The sequence below is a fragment of the Cetorhinus maximus genome, chromosome 3, assembly GCF_964194155.1.
Source record: "Cetorhinus maximus chromosome 3, sCetMax3.hap1.1, whole genome shotgun sequence".
Classification (NCBI taxonomy): Eukaryota; Metazoa; Chordata; class Chondrichthyes; order Lamniformes; family Cetorhinidae; genus Cetorhinus; species Cetorhinus maximus.
Genome location: NC_135881.1, coordinates 169,144,719 through 169,164,625, shown reverse-complemented (window position 1 = coordinate 169,164,625; position 19,907 = coordinate 169,144,719). Strand labels below are relative to the sequence as shown.

The window sequence follows — 19,907 nt, the reverse complement described above, 5'->3', positions numbered from 1 at the left end:
GTGTGCTCAGAAGGAGGTTAGAGGCTGAGAACAGTCAGATGGGGTTGAGTTTGGTTGTGTTTGGTGGTAGGGGAATGGGTCCTGGAACATAGGACTTAGGAGCAGGAGTAAGTTATTTGTCCCCCTTGAGCCCGCTCCGCCATTCAATAAGATCATGGCTGTGGTCTCAACTCCACTTTGCCATCAGCATCCCCATGCCCCTTAATTGACTCCCTTTCTATCAAAAATCTGTCTAACCCAACCTTGAATAAGTTCAATGACCCAGCCTCCGCTGCTATATGAAGGTAGGTTTTGACAATTTTGGGGGAGACCTTGTGTTTTGATTCAAAGCGGCTGATGCAGAGGATCCAAAATGAGTTGTAGCATGTCAGAATGAACACAAGAACATGTATCTTCTTTGAAGTGATAGCTGGAGTAGAACATCCTAAGAGGGAGTTTAGAAGGAGGGAGATTCTGCAACAAACAAAATTTACTTTCCTTTGGGAAAAACGTGAAGGCGGATAACTGGAGGCGCAAGTGCATAGAATCAAAATTCAAGGAGACAATACACATTGGGAAAGTGCACGAAAGAGCTGGAAAAGACAACAGGAGGGATGGCTGGCATATTTCCTTTATTCCAAAATGTTGCTGTTAACCGGAAATCTTCAGGCCGTACCTATTGTTTATGATGTCAGTGCACAGAATGCCAAAGCTTTGGAATAAAGCCCAGATTATTCTATCAGGTGCTGAAATCCATTCACATGGTCCCAGTTCTACTTTATCATCAATGCCATGAAAGGATCCACACAAGAGGAGAAAAAATGAATCACAATTCAGATGGAAGCCCACAAGAATGCAGAACTGACAGTCTTGCCCCATCTAATTGTGACTTGTAGAAATTTTGCACCATCACTAATTGGTGACTTACATCTGGCAGGAGGCCAGAATAACTTCAATGCTTGTGGCACTATTGATGTATTTGACTGAGCTATTATGCTGCTATATTTATTTAGTGATGAGGTAAATGTAATTCTACTTTGTGGAACCTTATGATCCACACATACCAATCTCAGTGCTACTAGGATGTTGACATTACCATGGACAGAATTTTATGTCCCGCCCTGGGAGCAGGCTGGCTGGCGGGACGTTGGTGTAAAATTGAGTAGGATGTCGGGGGGAGCAACATGCCCACTGCATACCTGCCGCTTGTCCTCGGGCCAATTGAGGCCCTTAAGGTAGACCCTAAAAGATTGGTTGTGGGCTCAGGGTGGGGGATTCCTCCTGCTTTGGTACCCTGTGCCCAACAGAGGCCACCCCAAAAGGGCCGCCCCGCTTGAACCTCCCCTGACCTCCTTATCGCAGACCCCCCTGACTGACCCCAGTGAGGCCGCCCCAATACCTTCCAGTCCAGACTCTTCCAGGGATTCTCATCGGGAACCGTCTGTGGTCCCAGCACTGACCACTGCAAAATCAGCTGTGGCTTCCCCATCCGACGGAGATGGGCTCACTCCTGACCCTTTAGCCGGTGGGTGAGGCCAATGCCTCCATATAAAATCTAAGAAGTTACCTGTCCATAAAAATAAAACTCTTAAGAGTGCCTGTTTAATTTTGGTAGGTAGGGTACCAAGGAGATATGGAGCCAAGGTGGATAAATGGAATTAAGGTATAGATCAGCCATGATCTAAATCATTGGTGGAGTAGACTCAAGGGGCTAAATGGCCTACTCCTCTTCCTGTGTTTTTTTGTCAGGCGCTTAAGTCAACTGAAAGGTAATTTTTTTTCTTCCATTTAATTTGCTTGGGTCCTCACACTACACACCATCCCTGGATTAGAGGAATGGAAATTAAGCTGCTTTCAGGCCTTACCCTGCTACTTGACCTCAGAGGTACATGAACACAGTGTAGGTTGACTATCCCTTCGGAATTTCCTTAACCATCCTTTTTCACTTTTGGTTAACTTCTCTATCCTCTATACGGCATTTCTGAGATCATAGAAATTAGGATGTCACAAATCATGGCTGCAAACTCACACTCCAAAACTCGATGCAGCAATGTGTTGGAACATTTCCAGCTCTCATCTGACTATTCTAGGCCTTTGCCAACCTTTATTATATCTTTACAAGTGAAGATTTTTTTTTTGAAAAAGTTTCTTAAAGAAGCAAAATCATTATGGACGACCTTTATTGACACACAATAATTCTCTTCACAATGGCATGGTAGACTTTGGCAATTCTTAGTTTAAGACAATGCAACACAGGTGTTGGGAGGAAAATTTTCACTAAGACATTACAAGCAAGTCGTTAGGCAATTGGTGTATGATGTGCAGTATTGATTCAAATTTTGTTCAGAATTACTTCATCAGCTATTTTTGTTGCCAAATAATGTCCATCATCTAATTCTACAACTTCACAACAGTCCTCTGCATTCAACTTTCTCTCCTGTTGGTTTAATCCAGTCTTGTCAACCAGGTCGTTGCCTTCATCTTTCTCCTTTGCTATCTCCTGCTGGTCTTGCTGGATTTCTGTGTGTTTGGAATTTATTTTCTCAACAATTTCCTCCAATTTTGCATGGTCAGGTGCTGGAGGCATCCCAGTAGGTTCATCTTGCATCATCACCGGTGAAGAATTAAACTTATTTAGTCTTTCCTTTAACTTGACTTCTTTCATCTGAGGATAAACATCGCTTTTTTATTGAATAAGTAATCCCCAGTTATACTCGGACTCCTTCAACTGATACCATCAAAACTAGATTAAAAATAACTGACAGGTTGTGAAGTGCTTTTGGCAATGCTGAGCACATTTAAGGTATTATATTAAAGTTTTTATTTTAAAAAAAGCAAAAGAAAACCTTTAGCTCCCTCTGACTTACTTATTTTCAATAGTTCTTCTTTATTTCCTAGTCCAAGCAATAGTTTTGATGTAAACCCCAAATCTCATCTGACATTTATTGACCAATTCACATAAGGGATAATTTTACAAACTGATACTCCCGGAACAGACATTGACCTGCTGGGAGTGTATATCATGTGCAAGTTCATGTGCACATTCCCATGAATCTCTGTAAAGTTATTTGAGGTGCGCACCCAGATCACAAGCAGGGGAATCTGCCACCGGAAACAAGATTTTGTAAAATTACCCCTATAACATTTACAATTTACAACCTTTTGAAAACTAAAGTGGAAACTGTTGCCTTAATGGTGATTAAAAAAAAGGAAATATTTGACTGGATTTTCCCGTGGCACAGGCTCATTAGGCTGAATTGCTGCCTTCTGTGCTTTACTATTCAATGATTTATGGGGGGAGTTTCTCTGGCAGGAGAACCCTTTGTGCTGTTTGTCTGATAGCTCCACCAAAGTCATGGTAGGAGACTGGGAACGCCCAGGGCCATTCCGTGTGACTGCTGGACATTCGTGTCCATAGTTGTCTGACCCTTGGACGTCTGTGTCCATTTTATGAATCGTGTACTCCGATTGTTTCTGCAGTTTAAAGAAGAAGCAGATCAGGTGAAGGATGTTTGGTGAGGTCTGAGTAGATGCTAGACTTGGATGATGTTCTTTCATCTCTAGGATCTGGGTTTCAAACCAAGCTGGGTTCACTAATAAACATTTCCTTCTTCTGCCAGTTACATGGGTGCCAATGAATTGGGTCCCTAGCGGGTATGAGGCTACAACATATAATGAGCATGGTTTGTCTCTAATTTGGCATCTTCATTTGGGTAGCCCACGGGGGGAAATGTTGTAGGAAATGAATTGTCATGCTGATGTAGCGGAAGACGACGCTTCTCTGAAAATAACTGAGGCGCATTATTGGGGATGAGTCCTAGGAGGTTTGTCCCATATCTAACATACGGGTTCTCAGTGCTGGCACAAGGTGGGAAAGGTAGACAAATATTTCACATGGCAACAAAAGGTTTCTATGGGTAGAAATTAGCATGTGTTGTGCCTGCTTTCCAAGTTGAAAACAGGCACAAAGCACACCAATTAAGCAGTAGAATGACTTGTACACAATCTGTAAAAATTTATATAACTGTAAATGGTCATTTTATTTTAAATACAATTTGGCATGCAAAACTAATTAGATTCGTCTGTAGGGTGGTACCATACAATAGGGTGGTACAATACCAAAGGTTGGTATTATACTGTAGGGTTGTTCTATACAATACCTTCCTCCTTTCCTCTGCTGCTATCATTTTATTTTCAATCTCTTCTATTGTCACACTCTTTTGTTTAGTTGTTTCATTCCTTAGCTTATCGAGTCTTGTTGGAGGTTTCTTTAAAATTCCCTCAGTTGACTTCACATCAAACTAACACGGTAATAAACAAAAAAATGGCATCAAAAATGAATTTCAAAGGGCTGTTAAAGCATTCAAGAGAAATCAACAAGCTTAAAAGAACTTATGAAGTAAACAGTTCAAAAGTACAATACTAAAATTGTGAAACAGTTTCCATGCAAATTATGCTCGGATTTTCACAGCAAAATCAATATGAAAACCCCGGCATAGAACAACACTTCCTTTGGCAGATTTGTTTTCAGTGAGGAGCAGTGTCCCACTGGAGACAAAATAACAGCCTACAAACCGGTGTGTTTCAGGGCACCACTCTAGCTATAGGTATTTGGCGGAAGGTAAATCTATAGTAAGATGCGTATATGTGGTTGTGATCCTTGGCCAGTCCCCAAGTTGTTGGTAAGATTCGGTTAGGGACCAATAATGTTTTGTTTAAAGACGACAAGTTTGAGAGTCAAGGCACTTGCTCAGAGAATAAAGCCACAAGATTCCACAGGTTTTGAACAAACAAAAATAAAACTTTACTATACAAGGTCAGGAAGATAAAAATAATTTACAATATCTATCTTATACTCAGGGTCTATTTTAACATTCAGGGTTAATATGAAGTATATGTGAATTAACAAGCAAACTGTGGTTGAACCCACCATACTACAAAATGGCAGATGCAACCAAGACAGAGTCCATGGATTTCTCAACAGCCCACCCAGGTATCTGTGACATAACATTCTGAGTCAACCAATGTCATTGAAATTCTGTCTCTATCATGAGGGATTCTAGTCTTCATGTTCAAAGATCTAACCTGAGAATTCTCTCCAAAAGTTGCTCCAACTCAGGTAGCATCAACAATGACTCACCTCGCAGGGTTTAAATCTCGTCTCCCGAGACTCCGTTCCCTTGGATTCTTGAATTTGCACTCAAGCACCAACCTACAAGCACAGTTTCAGCTCTTCGGCTGTGCTGAGGAGAACGCTACTGCTCCATAGGGGTACCTTTGACCCAATGGCCTGCAGCACAGAATCACTAACCTTCGGCTGCTTTCTCCACTTAAAGCTTGAAGCCCGCAGCCCTTTTCCTGTTTGGAGCCTGTTTCTCTGCTCCTCACTTTCTAACTGAACTGGGACCTTTTCCTGTCCCTGTCCCCTCTCTGGGGCTCTCCTTTTTGGACCTCTTCCTGTCCCCTCTCCCCTTTGGGACCTCTCCCTGCCCTCTCTGCCCAGCCTGCAATGACACTCTGCTCCTGGTCACGGGTGCACTGGGCCCAAAGAATGTAGAAATGCAGGACTGTACGTGTGCAGCCCGCTCCCGTTCTACGCACATGCAAAAGCTCTGAGCTCTGTCGGGAGTTGAAGTTCCAGACCTTTGCTCTCATAGGTATGGTTTTCATAACAATGTGAATGCTTGAAGCAACTAGAAATGAGATGACAGAACTGATAAGTGCTGTGATAGAATGAAGTACAATGTAATGGAAATATCAAAGCATGGCTAAATTTAGAGGATAGAAATGGATATAACATTCAGTGCCCCAGCAAGACAGGGTGGACAGAACAGGAGGTGGTGTAAGCCCTATGTGTTAGGGACACCTATGAGTTGATTGCGTGGGAGGTGGAAAGCTACAAAATGAATTGCTCTGTTTAGACTTCTTTAATATTAAAAGAGCCCCCAAGATAACAGTGGGACAATGCAACATATGACAGTACAGTCTAAGAAGTAGGACAATTTGCTCAATGAAGATACCGGAAGTTTATGTGAGAACAGAAAAATTATTTTAAGGGGTGACTTCAATTAACAAATGTAACCTGGATAAACCTGAGTGGTTTAGATCCTGAGTTGGGACGGAATGGTCCCAGGTTTGCACTAAGTGCGGTAGTGGGTGGGAAAAGGACGTTTTACACGTCGGCCGCAATGGCGGCTTTTCACGCCGTATCATCCCGTTCTTGCCTCATTAATTATGCATTCCCAGGAAACACGCCGGGCCGCTGGCAGGGCGGCTTCTGATTCGCCCACGCCGCCTTCACCTCAGGCCTTCAGTAAACCAGGCGCCATATTTAAAGGCCGCCCCTGCACAGAGCTAGCACTCTTCAAGGGATATGAAGCTGCTGGGAACTGATGGCTGCCAAAGGGAGGAAATATGCTGCCCCCAGATTTAACAAGGCCCCCCCTCAAGTGTCTACTAGATGCAGTGGAAGCCCACCGTGAAGTCCTCTACTCCCGCTCTGGGCGAAGACCAGCAAGCAAGGTCACAAATCCAGCATGGGAGGCAGTGGCAGCAGTGGTCAGTGCTAATGCCCTGCAAAAGAGGACAGCCATCCAGTGCAGGAAGGTGATGAATGGTCTCATCTGTTCCATCAGGGTAAGTCACTCTTTTCATCACTGTCAACTCTCACACTCACAAACCCATCACACATCCACAGGGATCTCACACCTCAAGGGACAACACCACTAACTCACACACACACCCTCACATCTCCATCAGGCTCATATCCTCTGGGGCACGCATCCTCATCCCATCCATGGCTCCACTCACCAAAGAAACATTCCATGCAGTGCCATGTGTCCTGCTCACACTTTCCCCATCTGTTTTCATGCAGGTAAAGCTGGCTTGACAACAGCAGGGAGAGGTCCCAGACTGGGGGTGGAGTGGCCCTTTGGGGAGCATGCCATCGCACCGACTGGTGAGGACATGGACCATGCCTGCAGCGATGGTGAGGTTGATGGCAAACAACCAGGTGAGGATACCATGTCACCCCTCTCTCAATGCAACTGAGTGCTCTCTCTCCTGCTTTTGACTCTGCTGCCATGCACTAATTATCTCTACTTTGGTTCACAGGGAGCTCTGCCAAGTTACCGATGCCCTCAGCCAGCCAGTCCCTCAGCTCCATCCAGGTCCGCGCCTCCAGCAAATGAGGACATCACCTCCAATGAATAGCTGGAAATAAGGAGCCTGGGAGACCAATCTTAATGCTCACCCACACTCTCCACAAGTGCAGAGGCACACACCTCGGTGGGATCTAGATCTAGAGCAGGCTTGGGTTCACAATCTGGCGGTCACAGCACGGACACGTGTCCACAGCAGGAGAAGGCAGGTTCAACCGAGCTTCCTGGCACTTGGAAGACTGCTAGGGAAGAGGCACTTGTGATGTCCTAGTCAGATGACGAGCCTCTGAATTTGGCCTTCCAAGTCATCGTGCAGAGTCAGCAGAAGGTGGGGGCACATTACGCAGAGCTGTTAGGAGCCCTCAACAGAGTGGCATGATAGTTGGGGGAGTGCATTGCATAGGCTGTCTCCACCCCTGCTGCGGATGTCCGGGCAGCACCTAGAAAGAAGTAGTGTTAGACCTAGAAAAGTTAAGAATTTCTGATCACAGGTGGTTCACGGGTGAACACATTTGGTCACTTTATAATCAGAAAATATATCCACTTTCACTGAATAATGTGTAATGATATCTTTCAGATTCATTTACAGGCTTTGTGAGTCCGCCCCCTGCACCTCCCTCACTAGCAGTTCAGCTGCATGCAGCTGGACCATGAGTGATTCTGGAGGGAGAAGTGTGTGTGTGGCAGGGTCTTTCGGAGCCTCGTGCAAGCACTCTCCCACACACGCAGAGCCTTCCTCCATCACACTTATCTCAATGTCCCGAGCATTTTCAATGCTGCCTGCTGGGGTTCTCTTTCAGTTGTCCATCTGAGCTGATCTGCATCTTCACCCACCCACTGATCACACTCTCATGCAGCACCTGTGCCTGCCCAACATGAGGTTCCGCTCACTTTCGATTTCAGAAGCATGGTGGTTGTTAAGTATGTTTTCAGCTCTCCTCTCCACCTCCTGATTTACAGCTATTACTGGAATATTTTTTGTAACCTCTACAGTGAAGACAGAAGCAAAATATTTGTTAATTTCATCCACCATTTCCTTATTATCTACTATTAACTTCTCATTGTGACTCTCCAGAGGACCAACACTTACTTTGCCTACTCTTTTCCTGTTTAAATATCTGTGAAACTCTTGCTATCCATTTTTACATTTCTAGCTAGCTTCTTCTCATACTCTAATATATTCTTTCTCCTGATTAACCTTTTAGTCATTCTTGCTGTTCTTTACATTCGGTCCAATCATCTGTTCTGCCACTCAGCTTTGAGGAGTTGTATGCTTTTTCCTTAAGTTTGATGCTTTCCTTAACATCTTTAGTTAACCACGGATGGTGGGTCCTCCCCTTAGAATTTTTCTTTATTGTAGGAATGTACTTATTCTGAATACTCTGAAATATTCCCTTAAATGTCTGCAGCTGATTCTCTATTGATCTATCCTAGTTTCCCAGTTCACTTCAGCTAGCTCAGCTTTCATCCCCACAAAGCTGCGCTTATTTAAGTTTAAGATACTAGTCTTAGACCCACTCTTCTCCCTTTCAAACAGGATGTAAAATTCAATCATATTGTGATTGCTACTACCTAGGGGTGCCTTTACTCTGAAGTCATTAATTAGTCTTGTCACGTTACACAATATCAAGTCTAATATAACCTGCTCTCTAGTTGGTTCCAGAACATGCTGCTCTAAGAAACTATCTCGAAAGCATTCTAAGAACCCCTCATCCAGGCTACTACTGTTAATCTGATTTTTCCAGCTTGTGTAGGTTAAAATCACCCAGGATTATTGACGTCCCTTTATGACAAGCACACAATATTTTCTCTTGAATACTTTGCCCTAACAGTAGTGTAGCGGCTACTCTTACACCTTCCTCTCCACCCGCTTGACGATCATCTGTAGCAGACCACGGCCAAGACACTGATGTCCCAAAGCAGACCACAGACATCAATGGTGACCTTCTACCTTCCGTGAGCCGCTTCGCGGAGGAGCCATGTCCATATAAATCCACCCAGCATGTGATGCATGTGTTCCTCCAGAGTCTGGTAGCTGTGTAGCTGTAGGGCTCCAGTATCTTCTGCTCCTCGGGTGTCTGCGATTTGAATAAGACTCTAACTTTGAACAAGGCTCTAACGGTAAGTCCTGACATCTGCACATCACACTTGTGGAGTGGACAATCGCAAATTGGTTTCACAATGGCGTGAAACCGATTTTTGGACTTCCCGCCATATTGTCTGCTCATACTCGCCGTGACACCCGATGCCAACGTGGACGGAAAATTCTGGCCCCGGTACATGAATGTTTAACTACTTCAAGATTCAGTATGTCAAAGAACGCACAAGAGACAATATTTGTCTTGACCTGGCAATTCATTAATGGCCTGGGCAATGTATAGGAAATCGAAGTTGGAACATCCCTGGAGAACAGTGACTACAGAATGTGATCAAGGAGTCAGAAATATGCAAGACCAGGGGCACAATTTTTAGATCGGCAGGCCCAGGATCAGCTGGGGAACGGACTGCTAACTGCGATCGGCCCCCGACCAATTAACGGCCAGCCAGCGTGAAGCGCGTGCTGAGCAGCTCAGTGCTACCGGGGTGGGGGCGGGAGGAGGGCAGGTGCTGACGTCAACACGGGCGCAGGCCAGCACTGACAGAAAGCTCCCTGAAGGCAGAGAGCTGCCTCAAGGAGCTGAAGACCTGAAAAATCAAAAATAAAGTTTTGAATTGCAGAAAAGAAATGTCCAAGCATCCCAGTCAGGCACCTGATAATGTACACGATGAAAATGCTGTCCACCAATATTCATTTTTATTTTATTTCATCAGGGAAACCTCATCCCGCCCTTGGACGAGGTTTCACATAAAATGTAAAGGCTGCCTGGTCGATTCGCCCGTCCGCCAACTGTTGGACGGGCAACGTAAAATTAAAGACAAATGTGCCGTTAATGACCTTAATTGCCCTCTTAATTGTCGGCGGGTGCGCTTCCGACTTTTGTGCGCGCCCGCTGTCCGAAACATCGTGTGATCTCGGGATGATGTCGGGAGGCTCGCCCAACGTCATCTTGCGCAATTTCACGCTGGATTGGGTCAGGCACACACCCGCCTGATCAGCGTAAAATTCTGCCCCATGACTTGGGTACATGAGGTTAAAAGGCTAAATTGAAAGAAATGAGACAACAACTAAAGCAAATGGACTGGGGCATTGCATAGCCTGATAGAATATTTGGCACTCCTTCAAAGGAACAATGCTGGTGGTGCCTGTGAGGATAGTGACAAAGATTTATAGTCACAAAATTAAATAAATCATAATCACAAATTTTGAACAACTGTACCTGTGCAAGGTTGCTTATCTCCAGCTGTTGCTCATAGTATGTTAATACAAAACACTACTAATTTTTGATTTAATACTGATGTGAAAACCACGTTTGATTTTCGTATCCCCAATGTGCAGAAGGTGGAAGTTAGCACATACCAGAGGACTGTGAACCTCTTGCCATTCTTCACTGTGGGCCTGGTTTAAGATCCCCTGAACTAAAAGTTCTTGCAGAATGTCAACAGACCTTGGTCTCTCTCTGATTTCTTGTGTCGGTCCATTCTTTTTTAGCAAGCTACTTGCAGTAAGTGCTAAATCTGCCGGTAGAAATAAAATATTAGAATTAAGAACAATTAGAGGACAGGGTATTCAAGTACAGTGAGTAACAGCGTCTCACTGCTCAGACTTCGTTCTGTCTCTTTGCACATACCAACATGTTTTTGGAATGGGAACTGAGGTTTATTCACAGCTATCCAAATTCACTAAAAGCTCAGATTGTGCAAGATTGCCAGGGAGGGTCTCTGTGACTGAGTGTCCATGGAATGGAAACATGTGGTGTACATGAGTTCTCTGGAAGCTGTCTACGGCCATCAGACATTGCAGGATATTGAATGTTTTGTCAATTCCAACATTGCAATTATTACATAATAAGTTACTCACAAATATTCACTTTTAGCTTGGGCAGGTCATCAGTTATTTATTCGTGGCACCACTTTTCTTTGGGAAGTGGGGTGGCGGAGGGAAACTACTTTAAATTGTTTTTGGAGAGAATAAAATGTTACTCTTTTGCAATTGGAACTTGCATTCAAATGCAGTCTGGACTGAAGGAGTTAACTTCTGCCTTTCTTTGGCTATGAAGGTCTTAGAAGGAAAGGCTCTTGGACAATCTCCACCCAGCCCAAGCCCATAGTACAAAGCTGGCTAAAATTTGGCACAAATTGAGCAAATCCATTCAGGAAAGCTGATGCTGTACATGTTACTGGAAATGTTACAAGCACATAGCATAGAAGGTAGTGTTTTTCTCAGGTTAATGGATGATGTTAAGTTGGTAGTTGGGAGGGGTGGGGGTCTGGTGGTAGAGAGGGATGTTTACTCTACATTCTGGAAGTGTTTAATGAAGATATCAAGTACAACATTTTTTCATTCCTCAGCACTCACACCTATCACCCTGAGGGGAACAAAATCTTTTTTTTTAAGTATTAGTCGCTCATGGAATAAATAGAGTATATATGAAAATACAAATCAAGGGCTAGTAAAAGGCCATTCAGTCCATCAACTCTGTCCCTTCCACAGACAATCTGCCCTGTCATGGACTCTATCTCACCTAATTAGTCTCTTGAGATGATTCGCATGAAGGCCCTGGAAGAAGCCAAACAAAATTTCACAACACAACAATCCTTCCACAGCTGTAGCAGCAAAGAGTCACTGGAGTAGATTTTCACTTGTTACCTGGCATTATGGATTATCTGTGATGTCAATGTATTCTTAACAACTGTGTATTATCTTATTTGCCAAACAGTTTTAATCCAAAACCCCTTGTATAACATTCTAGGCTGCACTGAATACAATTTTGATAGTACAATGTGCAGCTTCTGTTGAAAATGGAAGACATCAAATCAAAGGGGAAAAAAGCACCAGTTACCTTGCATGTTTAAGAAAAGACAATATATGAATAAATGAAAACCTGCTTGGGGACTGGATTACAAAGGAGAGGAAGTTATGCTCGAGTTGTATAGAGCCTTGGTCAGACCCCATTTGGAATGCTGTGTTCAGTTCTAAGCCCCACACCTCAGGGAAGATAGATTGGCCTTGGAGGGGGTGCAGTGCACAGGGTTTAAAGGGTCTAAACCTCATAGTTGTTACTATTCTTCTGTTGTTACATTATGGTCCCTGCGCGAATGAGGCACATTAATCCACAATGACAGCAAAAAATGTGTCCCTTTTCAGAAGTCTGACTGGCCAAAATAGCAGAACTTTCCAATTAATGGTGTCACTTTCTAGAAATCGCCATATCCAATAGTAATCATGTGCCTATTCTGTTCATCCCTTTGACTGACATGACTCAGTAACAAAGTTGAGCTAGGGTTCTGTTTATTCACTAATGAAAAATTATTCTCTTCCACCCTCTGATTTGTTAATTTTTCAGCTGTGCCTAACTTCAGTCTCTCCTATTACTCTGACACCAACCCCTATTCAAAAGATTCGACCTCCAGGCTCCTCATTAAATCCTTGGCTCACATTCCTCTGCTTCTTCGGCTCTTGTTTGTTTTGCCCTTTGTGATTTGGCCGATCCCATGCTATCAAAATTGTGGATCCATCTTCCTTACTACTCAGCTCCCTCCCTGATACACCTGCAGGAATCTGTCCAGTCTTATTCAAGGGCCACAGAATGGGTGCTACTTCAGTGCCTCAGCATGATTAAGAATTCTAAATAAGTGCACAAATTCACTCAGCTTCAGGAACAGGAGATCAGCTGATTTCTTGAGAGAAGCAGCGGGACCAAAATGTCACATGTATGTACTAGTATATGCTCAATTCCATTCCCAAGCTTCATGAGGAAACCACATTAGCCAAAGTGCATATAACCTAAACTGTTTAAATCTACTTATTATTACAACTGACAAATGTCATCCTTGGCTTAGTTGATAGCACTCTCACTTCTGAATGAGAGGGCTGTGGATTCAAGCCCCACGCTAGAAAATTCACATATAATCCAGACTGGCGCTAAAGTGCAGTACCAAAGGAGTCCTGCACTGTTGGAGGTGTCACCTTCTGGATGAAACATTAAATTGGGGATGGGCATAAATGATCACTATTTGAAGAAGAATGGAGGGATCTAAAATTCTTATCCTTGTTTTCAACTTCCTTTACAGCCTCACCCCTCCATATCTCTGTAACCTTGTTACCTTGTTCAGTCCTTTAACCCTCTATACTCCTCCAATTATCCTCTTGTGCATCCACGATTTTCATCACTCAACCATTAGTGGTTGTGCCATCGGTTAATTACCTGGATTCTAAACTCTGATATCCCCTCCCTAAACCTATCTTCCTTTCTCCCCTTTAAACCTATTTCTTTGGCCTAATATCTTGACCTAATTTTAATCCTTCTATCTAATGTGGCTTGGTATCAAATGTTTTACTACATAAAAGGTGTTGTATAAATGCAAGTTGTTGTTCTTGTGAGGTTGTGATTTACACTGGTTTCAGTTTGCTGCCCCCAAAGCCATGATGGAGTTGAACATCAGCTCTCTTGTGTGCAGCTACATACTTAAACGATACTGCTGAATTCAAAACAGATGACTAATTTATGCAATGATCTACACACTATATTCATGTGGGAGCCAGCCAAATTCAGAAAGAAAATCCTTGTATACTAGAAGCATTTCTTAATTGAAGGGCACAGTTGGCTACTCCACAATGCAACTCATGTAACATATGCACATTTGTGCTTGACAGCAAGGCCAGGATGACCTGGGCATTTTGTATATCTCAATTATGTATGAACAAGCAGATTGCACTGCTCCATGTACAATACTTTCTATTCACTATGTTAATAAGTTTGCTCCATACCATCATTAAATCCATTTTGTAGTAATGTCCCATTTGCTTTCCTTAAAGGTGGCAAGGACTGTTGCACTGCTCCCGGCAATGTTAATAAATCCTCCTCTGACACTTTGGATCCGGGTGAATCGTCAATTATATTTAATTTGCTGCTTTTTCTATTGTTCTTAATCTAAAAGCAGGGATAAAAGATTTTGTTTGAATTAATCCGTTTGTTGTTGAAAGGTTGCATGTTGAGCTCTGATGCTATTCACTTTGTTTTGCTTTGTTAACTTCTGGATGTACTTACTTACACCACTTTAGTTTTGTAATTGGTTGCAAAATATTTCAATATGAACCATTGAAAAAATGAAAATAAACCATTCGGCGCATTAATACTCATTGGGGAGAAGGGGATTTTAATTGTGAATACGCTTCAAGCGAGGAGCGGAGCAAATAGCAAACACCCATGTCCCCTTTTCTAACATGATCAATTTGAAGCTGGGGCTATTTTAACTCCTGATTGTAATTTACATTCCACCAGCCAACTGGCCACCCTAAACAGGTGGAAAGAGGCAGATGACAGCAGGTGGCGCATGAAGAGTGGGGGTGGCCTGGAGGTGCTCAGGTAAATTGTGGGGAGCAGGAGAGGTGCAGCAGGAGAGACTTTGGGACAGCTAAGGCCCAAGTTTTCCTTGTGGGTTCCAGGATCTTGTAGTACCTATTAGACAAACTCTATCTGCAGATCAGGTTTCCTGCAAAGGGTAGCCGCAGCAGGGTTTAAATGCCACTAGAGTACTAAACACATCATAGGATCCTGATTTACATTCATTAATGAGGCTCCTGCTTGAATCATGTAGGTGCCATGGCTACCTGAAAAAAAAAAGGGCCAAGTGAAGATGGTGGCAGGGGGAACGGACCATAAGAGTTTGGAGGCAATTTTAACTGCACTGTTCCCTCAGGCCAAGATTGGTTAATTCCTCCTCCTGACCTTGTCCACTAGATGGTGTAACATTGTTTACCACTCTCCCCAACCACTATTAATGCTGATGCCTTCAGAGGAAAGAACAGAAAAATCAAAAGATGGCAGCTTCAGGAGCGGCCCTGGAAACTACTCCCTGACTCCCAAGCTAATCAAACAAGCTCCAGGATATCTAGGTGGCCTATGCCACCCTTATGTTCTCCCTGCCACTGTGTGGCAGCCTTTGACCCGGAAACAGTAATGGTAAGGAAAATTTGTAATTACTTTAAAAGGTATGGGGAACCTGTAATTGTTTTTAAAAATGTGAAAAAGGACTTGTAAGAGATTGTATCACTTGTAATGGAATCAGTTTTAATTTTTGGATAGTAAGAAATATAAGTACTTGTGATCTAGCTACCCTTGACCTGGAAGCAGTACCAACAAGAAGGAAGTAAAAATACAGAAGTTGTGTGGCAGGCAGACACAAAGAAGAAGGGGAGTGAGCTGGAAAGAGAAGGTGGTTCTGGTTGATACACACTAACATGCCTGACAGGAGATGCAAAGATTCTGGAAAAAAGTGCACCATACAGAGAGTTTGCATGGGTGAAACTCTGTTTAGACGGAAGCTGCTGCGTGTAGAGTATCGCCTAATTCCTTGAAGGAAGGGGACTGGAATTATTCTTGGAAGTACTGTGTGGCTGAAAGTGAGACCATACAGGTGGAGTGGGCTGCCTACTAACTCCATGAGATAGTGTCTGTTGTATGTGTAATTTATAGTTCATACCGGATATAATTTGCCTGTTATGTTTAATTTAGGTTGACTCTGGATAATGTTAAAATAACAAAACGTGAAATCTCGTCCAATAATTTCATTTGGGGGCTGTTCAGTAAATTTAGTTATTTTAGTTTATGCATCCCCACGAGGATCCTAACAATATGTGGCTACAGTATGTATGATCTACCGAATGCACCAACTCATCTAAGTTACTAGAATGGTAGCTCCTTCCCCTTTGGCATTTGCCACTGAGAAGGATAAGACCAGCTGTGTTGTGAGAACACCATCACCCCCAAGTTCCCATTCAACTAATATACCATTCTGACGTTTAACACCTATCACTATTCTTTTATCATTATTAGGTCATTACCCTGAAATTCTTTACCTAATACCATTGTAGAACCACTGCCTTCTCAAGTTTAACTATGGGTAAGTAAATGATGTGACCTTACCAATATATCCCACATCCCAAGAACAAATACCAGCCCTTTCCATACTCCACCCCCCTATTTCTCATTTCCTTAGAGGAAACAACTAACTTGAATTTTATAGGCCTTATCAGATCCAAAGGTGCTTCACATCTAATGAATTAATTTTGGAAGTGCAAGTACATTTTTTGTCAGAAAATACAGCAACTATGTTCCACAAGCGAAAGCAAGATCTCACACACAGCAACTGAAATGGTTAAAATGTTTTTGATTGAGAGAGGAATCTTGGCCAGGACACTTGGAGAGCTTTAAATTATGCCATCAGATTTTTAGCTTAGAATCATAGGGCAGAGTTTGGGTTTTAGGTAGCGACCTCGATGTCATGGTCAAACAGGGATCACAACCCTGCACTACATGAGATACAGTCACCCGGCAGTGATTTTCCCTAAATTGGCCCATTAGTGGCCAGAGGCTGTGCTTTCCGTCCAATTAAGGATGGAGGGTGGGCTCTTGAAACTAAGGTCCAGCTTGGAAGGAGCAGCAGCCTGCAGTTCAGGTAAGAGACAGGGGTGCCTTTACCTTGAGGTGCCCTCTCTACAACATGTTAAATTTTTAAATTAAAAAGAACAGAATCAGCAGCTGGGCCATCAATTGTTGCATCTGCCTACCCCTGTACTCATCCCCATCTGGGTGCAGAAATCCTGCCCAGACAGTCCTGGAATTACACAGCTCAGAAAGAGGAAATTCAGCCCATCATCTCTGTCATCTCATCATCTCTCTCTGAGAGCTATCCAATTAGTCCCCCTGCACTATATTTCCTTCTGTCTGAGACTACTGAAACAGGCAGGCAGCACTAAGGGCGATCTCCATTCACCAGCCTATTCCCAAGACTTCTTATCCCATGGATGTCAAAGCAAATATAATGCCAGCAATAAGTAAAGTTAGTTTTCTATTGGAGCAATCAATCTCAGACTGGCTAAGGTTCTGGAGTAAAAGGAATGCAATTAAAGTTGAATTTCCCTAGAGTCTGTCCAATTAAATTGCCAGCATAACTGGTTTTGCATACTGGAGCCACTGAATAATTCAGATTGCTCAAATAGAGTGTCATAATTTTGCAGCTTGTTACAGCCTTGTCCCTCATGAAACCTACTTTCGAATTTCAGGTCAATGCTATAAATGAAACCAAACCAACTAATGCCCTAAAGGGAAATCACCAAAATTAGTGCATTGCCACAAGATCTTAAAGTGGGTCAAAAGTAAAAGGAGATGTATTTGTATACATATGCATGTATGTATGAATGAATGTGTGTATATGTGGATATACAAACATAGAACGTAGGAGCAGGGGTAGGCCATTCGGCCCTTTGAGCCTGCTCTGCCATTCAATAAATTATGGCTGATCTGGTTGCGGTCTCAATTCCACTTTCCTCCCTGTATAGCTGCAGTAAAACTTCCCTACTTTTATATTCCATTCCCCTTACAATAAACACCAACATTCCATTTGTCTTCCTAATCACTTGCTGTACCTGCATGCTAACATTTTGTGATTAATGTACCAGGAGACCCAGATCCTTCTGCACCACCAAGTTCTGCAATCTCTCTCTATTTAAATAATATACATACAAACATACGAATTACAAGCAGGAGCAGGCCACTGGGCCCCTCGAACCTGCTCTGCCATTCAATAAGATCATGGCTGATCTGAAAGTAACCTCAATCCCACGTTCCTGCCAAAGTGGACAAGTTCACGTTTTAACACATTATACTCCATTAGCTAAATTTTTTCCCACACATTCAATCTGTCTATATCCCTTTGCAGACTCTCTACCTCCTCTTACTTTCCTATCTATTTTAGTACCACTGGCAAATTTAGCTACTATACATTCAGTCCCTTCATCCAAATCATTGATGTAGATTGCAAATAGTTGTGGCCTTAGCACTGATCCCTGTGGCATTCCACTAGTTACAACTTGTCAACCTGAAAAAGATCCATTTATCCCTACTCTCTGCTTCCTGTTAGCTAACCAATCCTTTATCCATGCTAATATTTTATCCCCTACAACACATTCTCTTATCTTGTGTGGCAACCTTTGATGTGGCACCTTATCAGATGCCATTTGGAAATCCAAGTACACCAAGTCTATAGGTTCCCTTTTATCCACATTGTTTGTTGCTCCTCAAAGAACTCTAATAAATTGGTTAAACACAAATTTCCTTTCACAAAACCATGTTAACTCTGCCTGATCCCATTGTGATTTTCTAAGTATCCTGCCATAACATCCATAATAATGGATTAATCGCCAAGGGCTAGGCGAGGCCAAGCATCGACTGAAAGCAGCGTGTGGCAACCCGGGAACCCCACCCACCTGTTCCCCCTACCACTGTCTGCCTCACCTGTGACAGAGATTGTAGGTCATGCATTGGACTCTTCATCACCTGAGAACTCATTTTTTTAGTGTGGAAGCAAGTATCCTCGACCCTGAGGGACTGTCTAAGAGGAAGAAGAATAGCAGATTCTAGCAATTTCCCTATGTTAGATGTTAAGCTAACAGACCTGTAGTTTCCTGCTTTCTGTCTCCTTCCTTTCTTGAATAAAGGTATTACATTTGCTATTCTCCAATCCACTGGGACCCTTTGAATTTAAGGAATTTTGGAAGATTATAACCAATGTCTCTACTATCTCTGCAGCCACTTCTTTTAAGACCCTAAGATGTAGCCCATCTGGTCCTGGGACTTGTCAGCCTTCAGGGCTAATAGTTTTCCCAAAACATTTTCCCTAGTGATGGTGATTATTGTAAGTTCTTCCCTCCCGTTTACCTTTTGATTTTCAAGTATCTTTGGAAAGTTTTCTAAGTCTTCTCCAGTGAAGGCAGACCTGTTCAACGCCTCTGCCATTTCCTTGTTTTCCATTATCAATTCCCCAGACTCTCTCTCTAGAGGGCCAACACTAGCTTTACTTATTCTTTTCCTATTTAAATACTTGTAGAAACTAGCTAGCTTTATATTACTAGCTAGCTTTCTTTCAGACTCAACTTTCTCTCTCTATTATTTTTTCTTAGTCATTTTTGCTGGTTCTTAAAATCTGACCAATCTTCTGACCTACCACTCATCTTTGCAGATTTGTAAAGCATTTATTTCAATTAGATAAAATCCTTAACTTATTTATTCAGCCATGGCTGATGCATTTTCTCAAAGAGTCTTTCTTTCTCATTGGGATAAATCTTTGCTGAGAGTTATTAAATATCCCCTTTAAATTCTGCTACTGCATCTCTACTGTCCTACCTTTCAACCTAGTTTCCCAGTTCACTTCAGCTAGCTCTGCTTTCATATCCTTATAATTATTTTTATTCAGATTTAAAACATTAGTCTTAGACCCACACATCAAACCAAGTATGAAATTCTATCATGTTATGATCGCTGTCACCTAAAGGCTCTTTTACCATGAGGTTATTGATTAATCCTGTCTCATTGCTTATTACCAGGTCCAGAAGAATCTGCTCCCTGGTTGGCTCTAGAAAATACTACTCTAAGAAATTGCCCTGCATACACTCTATGAACTCATTCTCCAGGCTACCTTTAATAATCTGATTCGTCCAATTTACATGTAGATTACAGTCACCCATGATTATTGCAGTACCTTTCTTACACACCCCATTTATTTCTTCTTGTATACTCTGACAGTGTAACTACTGTTAGGGGGCCTATAAACTACTCCCACAAGTGACCCCTTACCGTTCCTATTTCTTATCTCCACCCAAATGATTCT

General features: G+C 42.7%; 1 protein-coding gene across 3 annotated transcripts in view; it reads right to left on the bottom strand.

The window, feature by feature from the left end:
- Positions 1 to 2,142: 2,142 nt before the first annotated feature.
- Positions 2,143 to 19,907, bottom strand: part of LOC144679026 (N-acetyllactosaminide beta-1,6-N-acetylglucosaminyl-transferase-like) — a 65,524-nt gene continuing 47,759 nt past the window's right edge. For 2 of the 3 annotated variants that reach the window (XR_013576227.1, XM_078539257.1), the window contains 4 exons: positions 14,008 to 14,170; positions 10,597 to 10,754; positions 4,140 to 4,280; positions 2,143 to 2,644 (listed from right to left, as the gene is read on the bottom strand). Coding sequence is in view for 2 of the 3 variants with exons in the window: in XM_078539257.1 (XP_078395383.1) it covers positions 2,312 to 2,644; positions 4,140 to 4,280; positions 10,597 to 10,754; positions 14,008 to 14,170 (795 nt within the window). In the remaining variant the exon portion in view is untranslated. The remainder of the gene's footprint in view (positions 2,645 to 4,139; positions 4,281 to 10,596; positions 10,755 to 14,007; positions 14,171 to 19,907) is intronic. The other variant, XM_078539255.1, reaches the window with a different exon arrangement.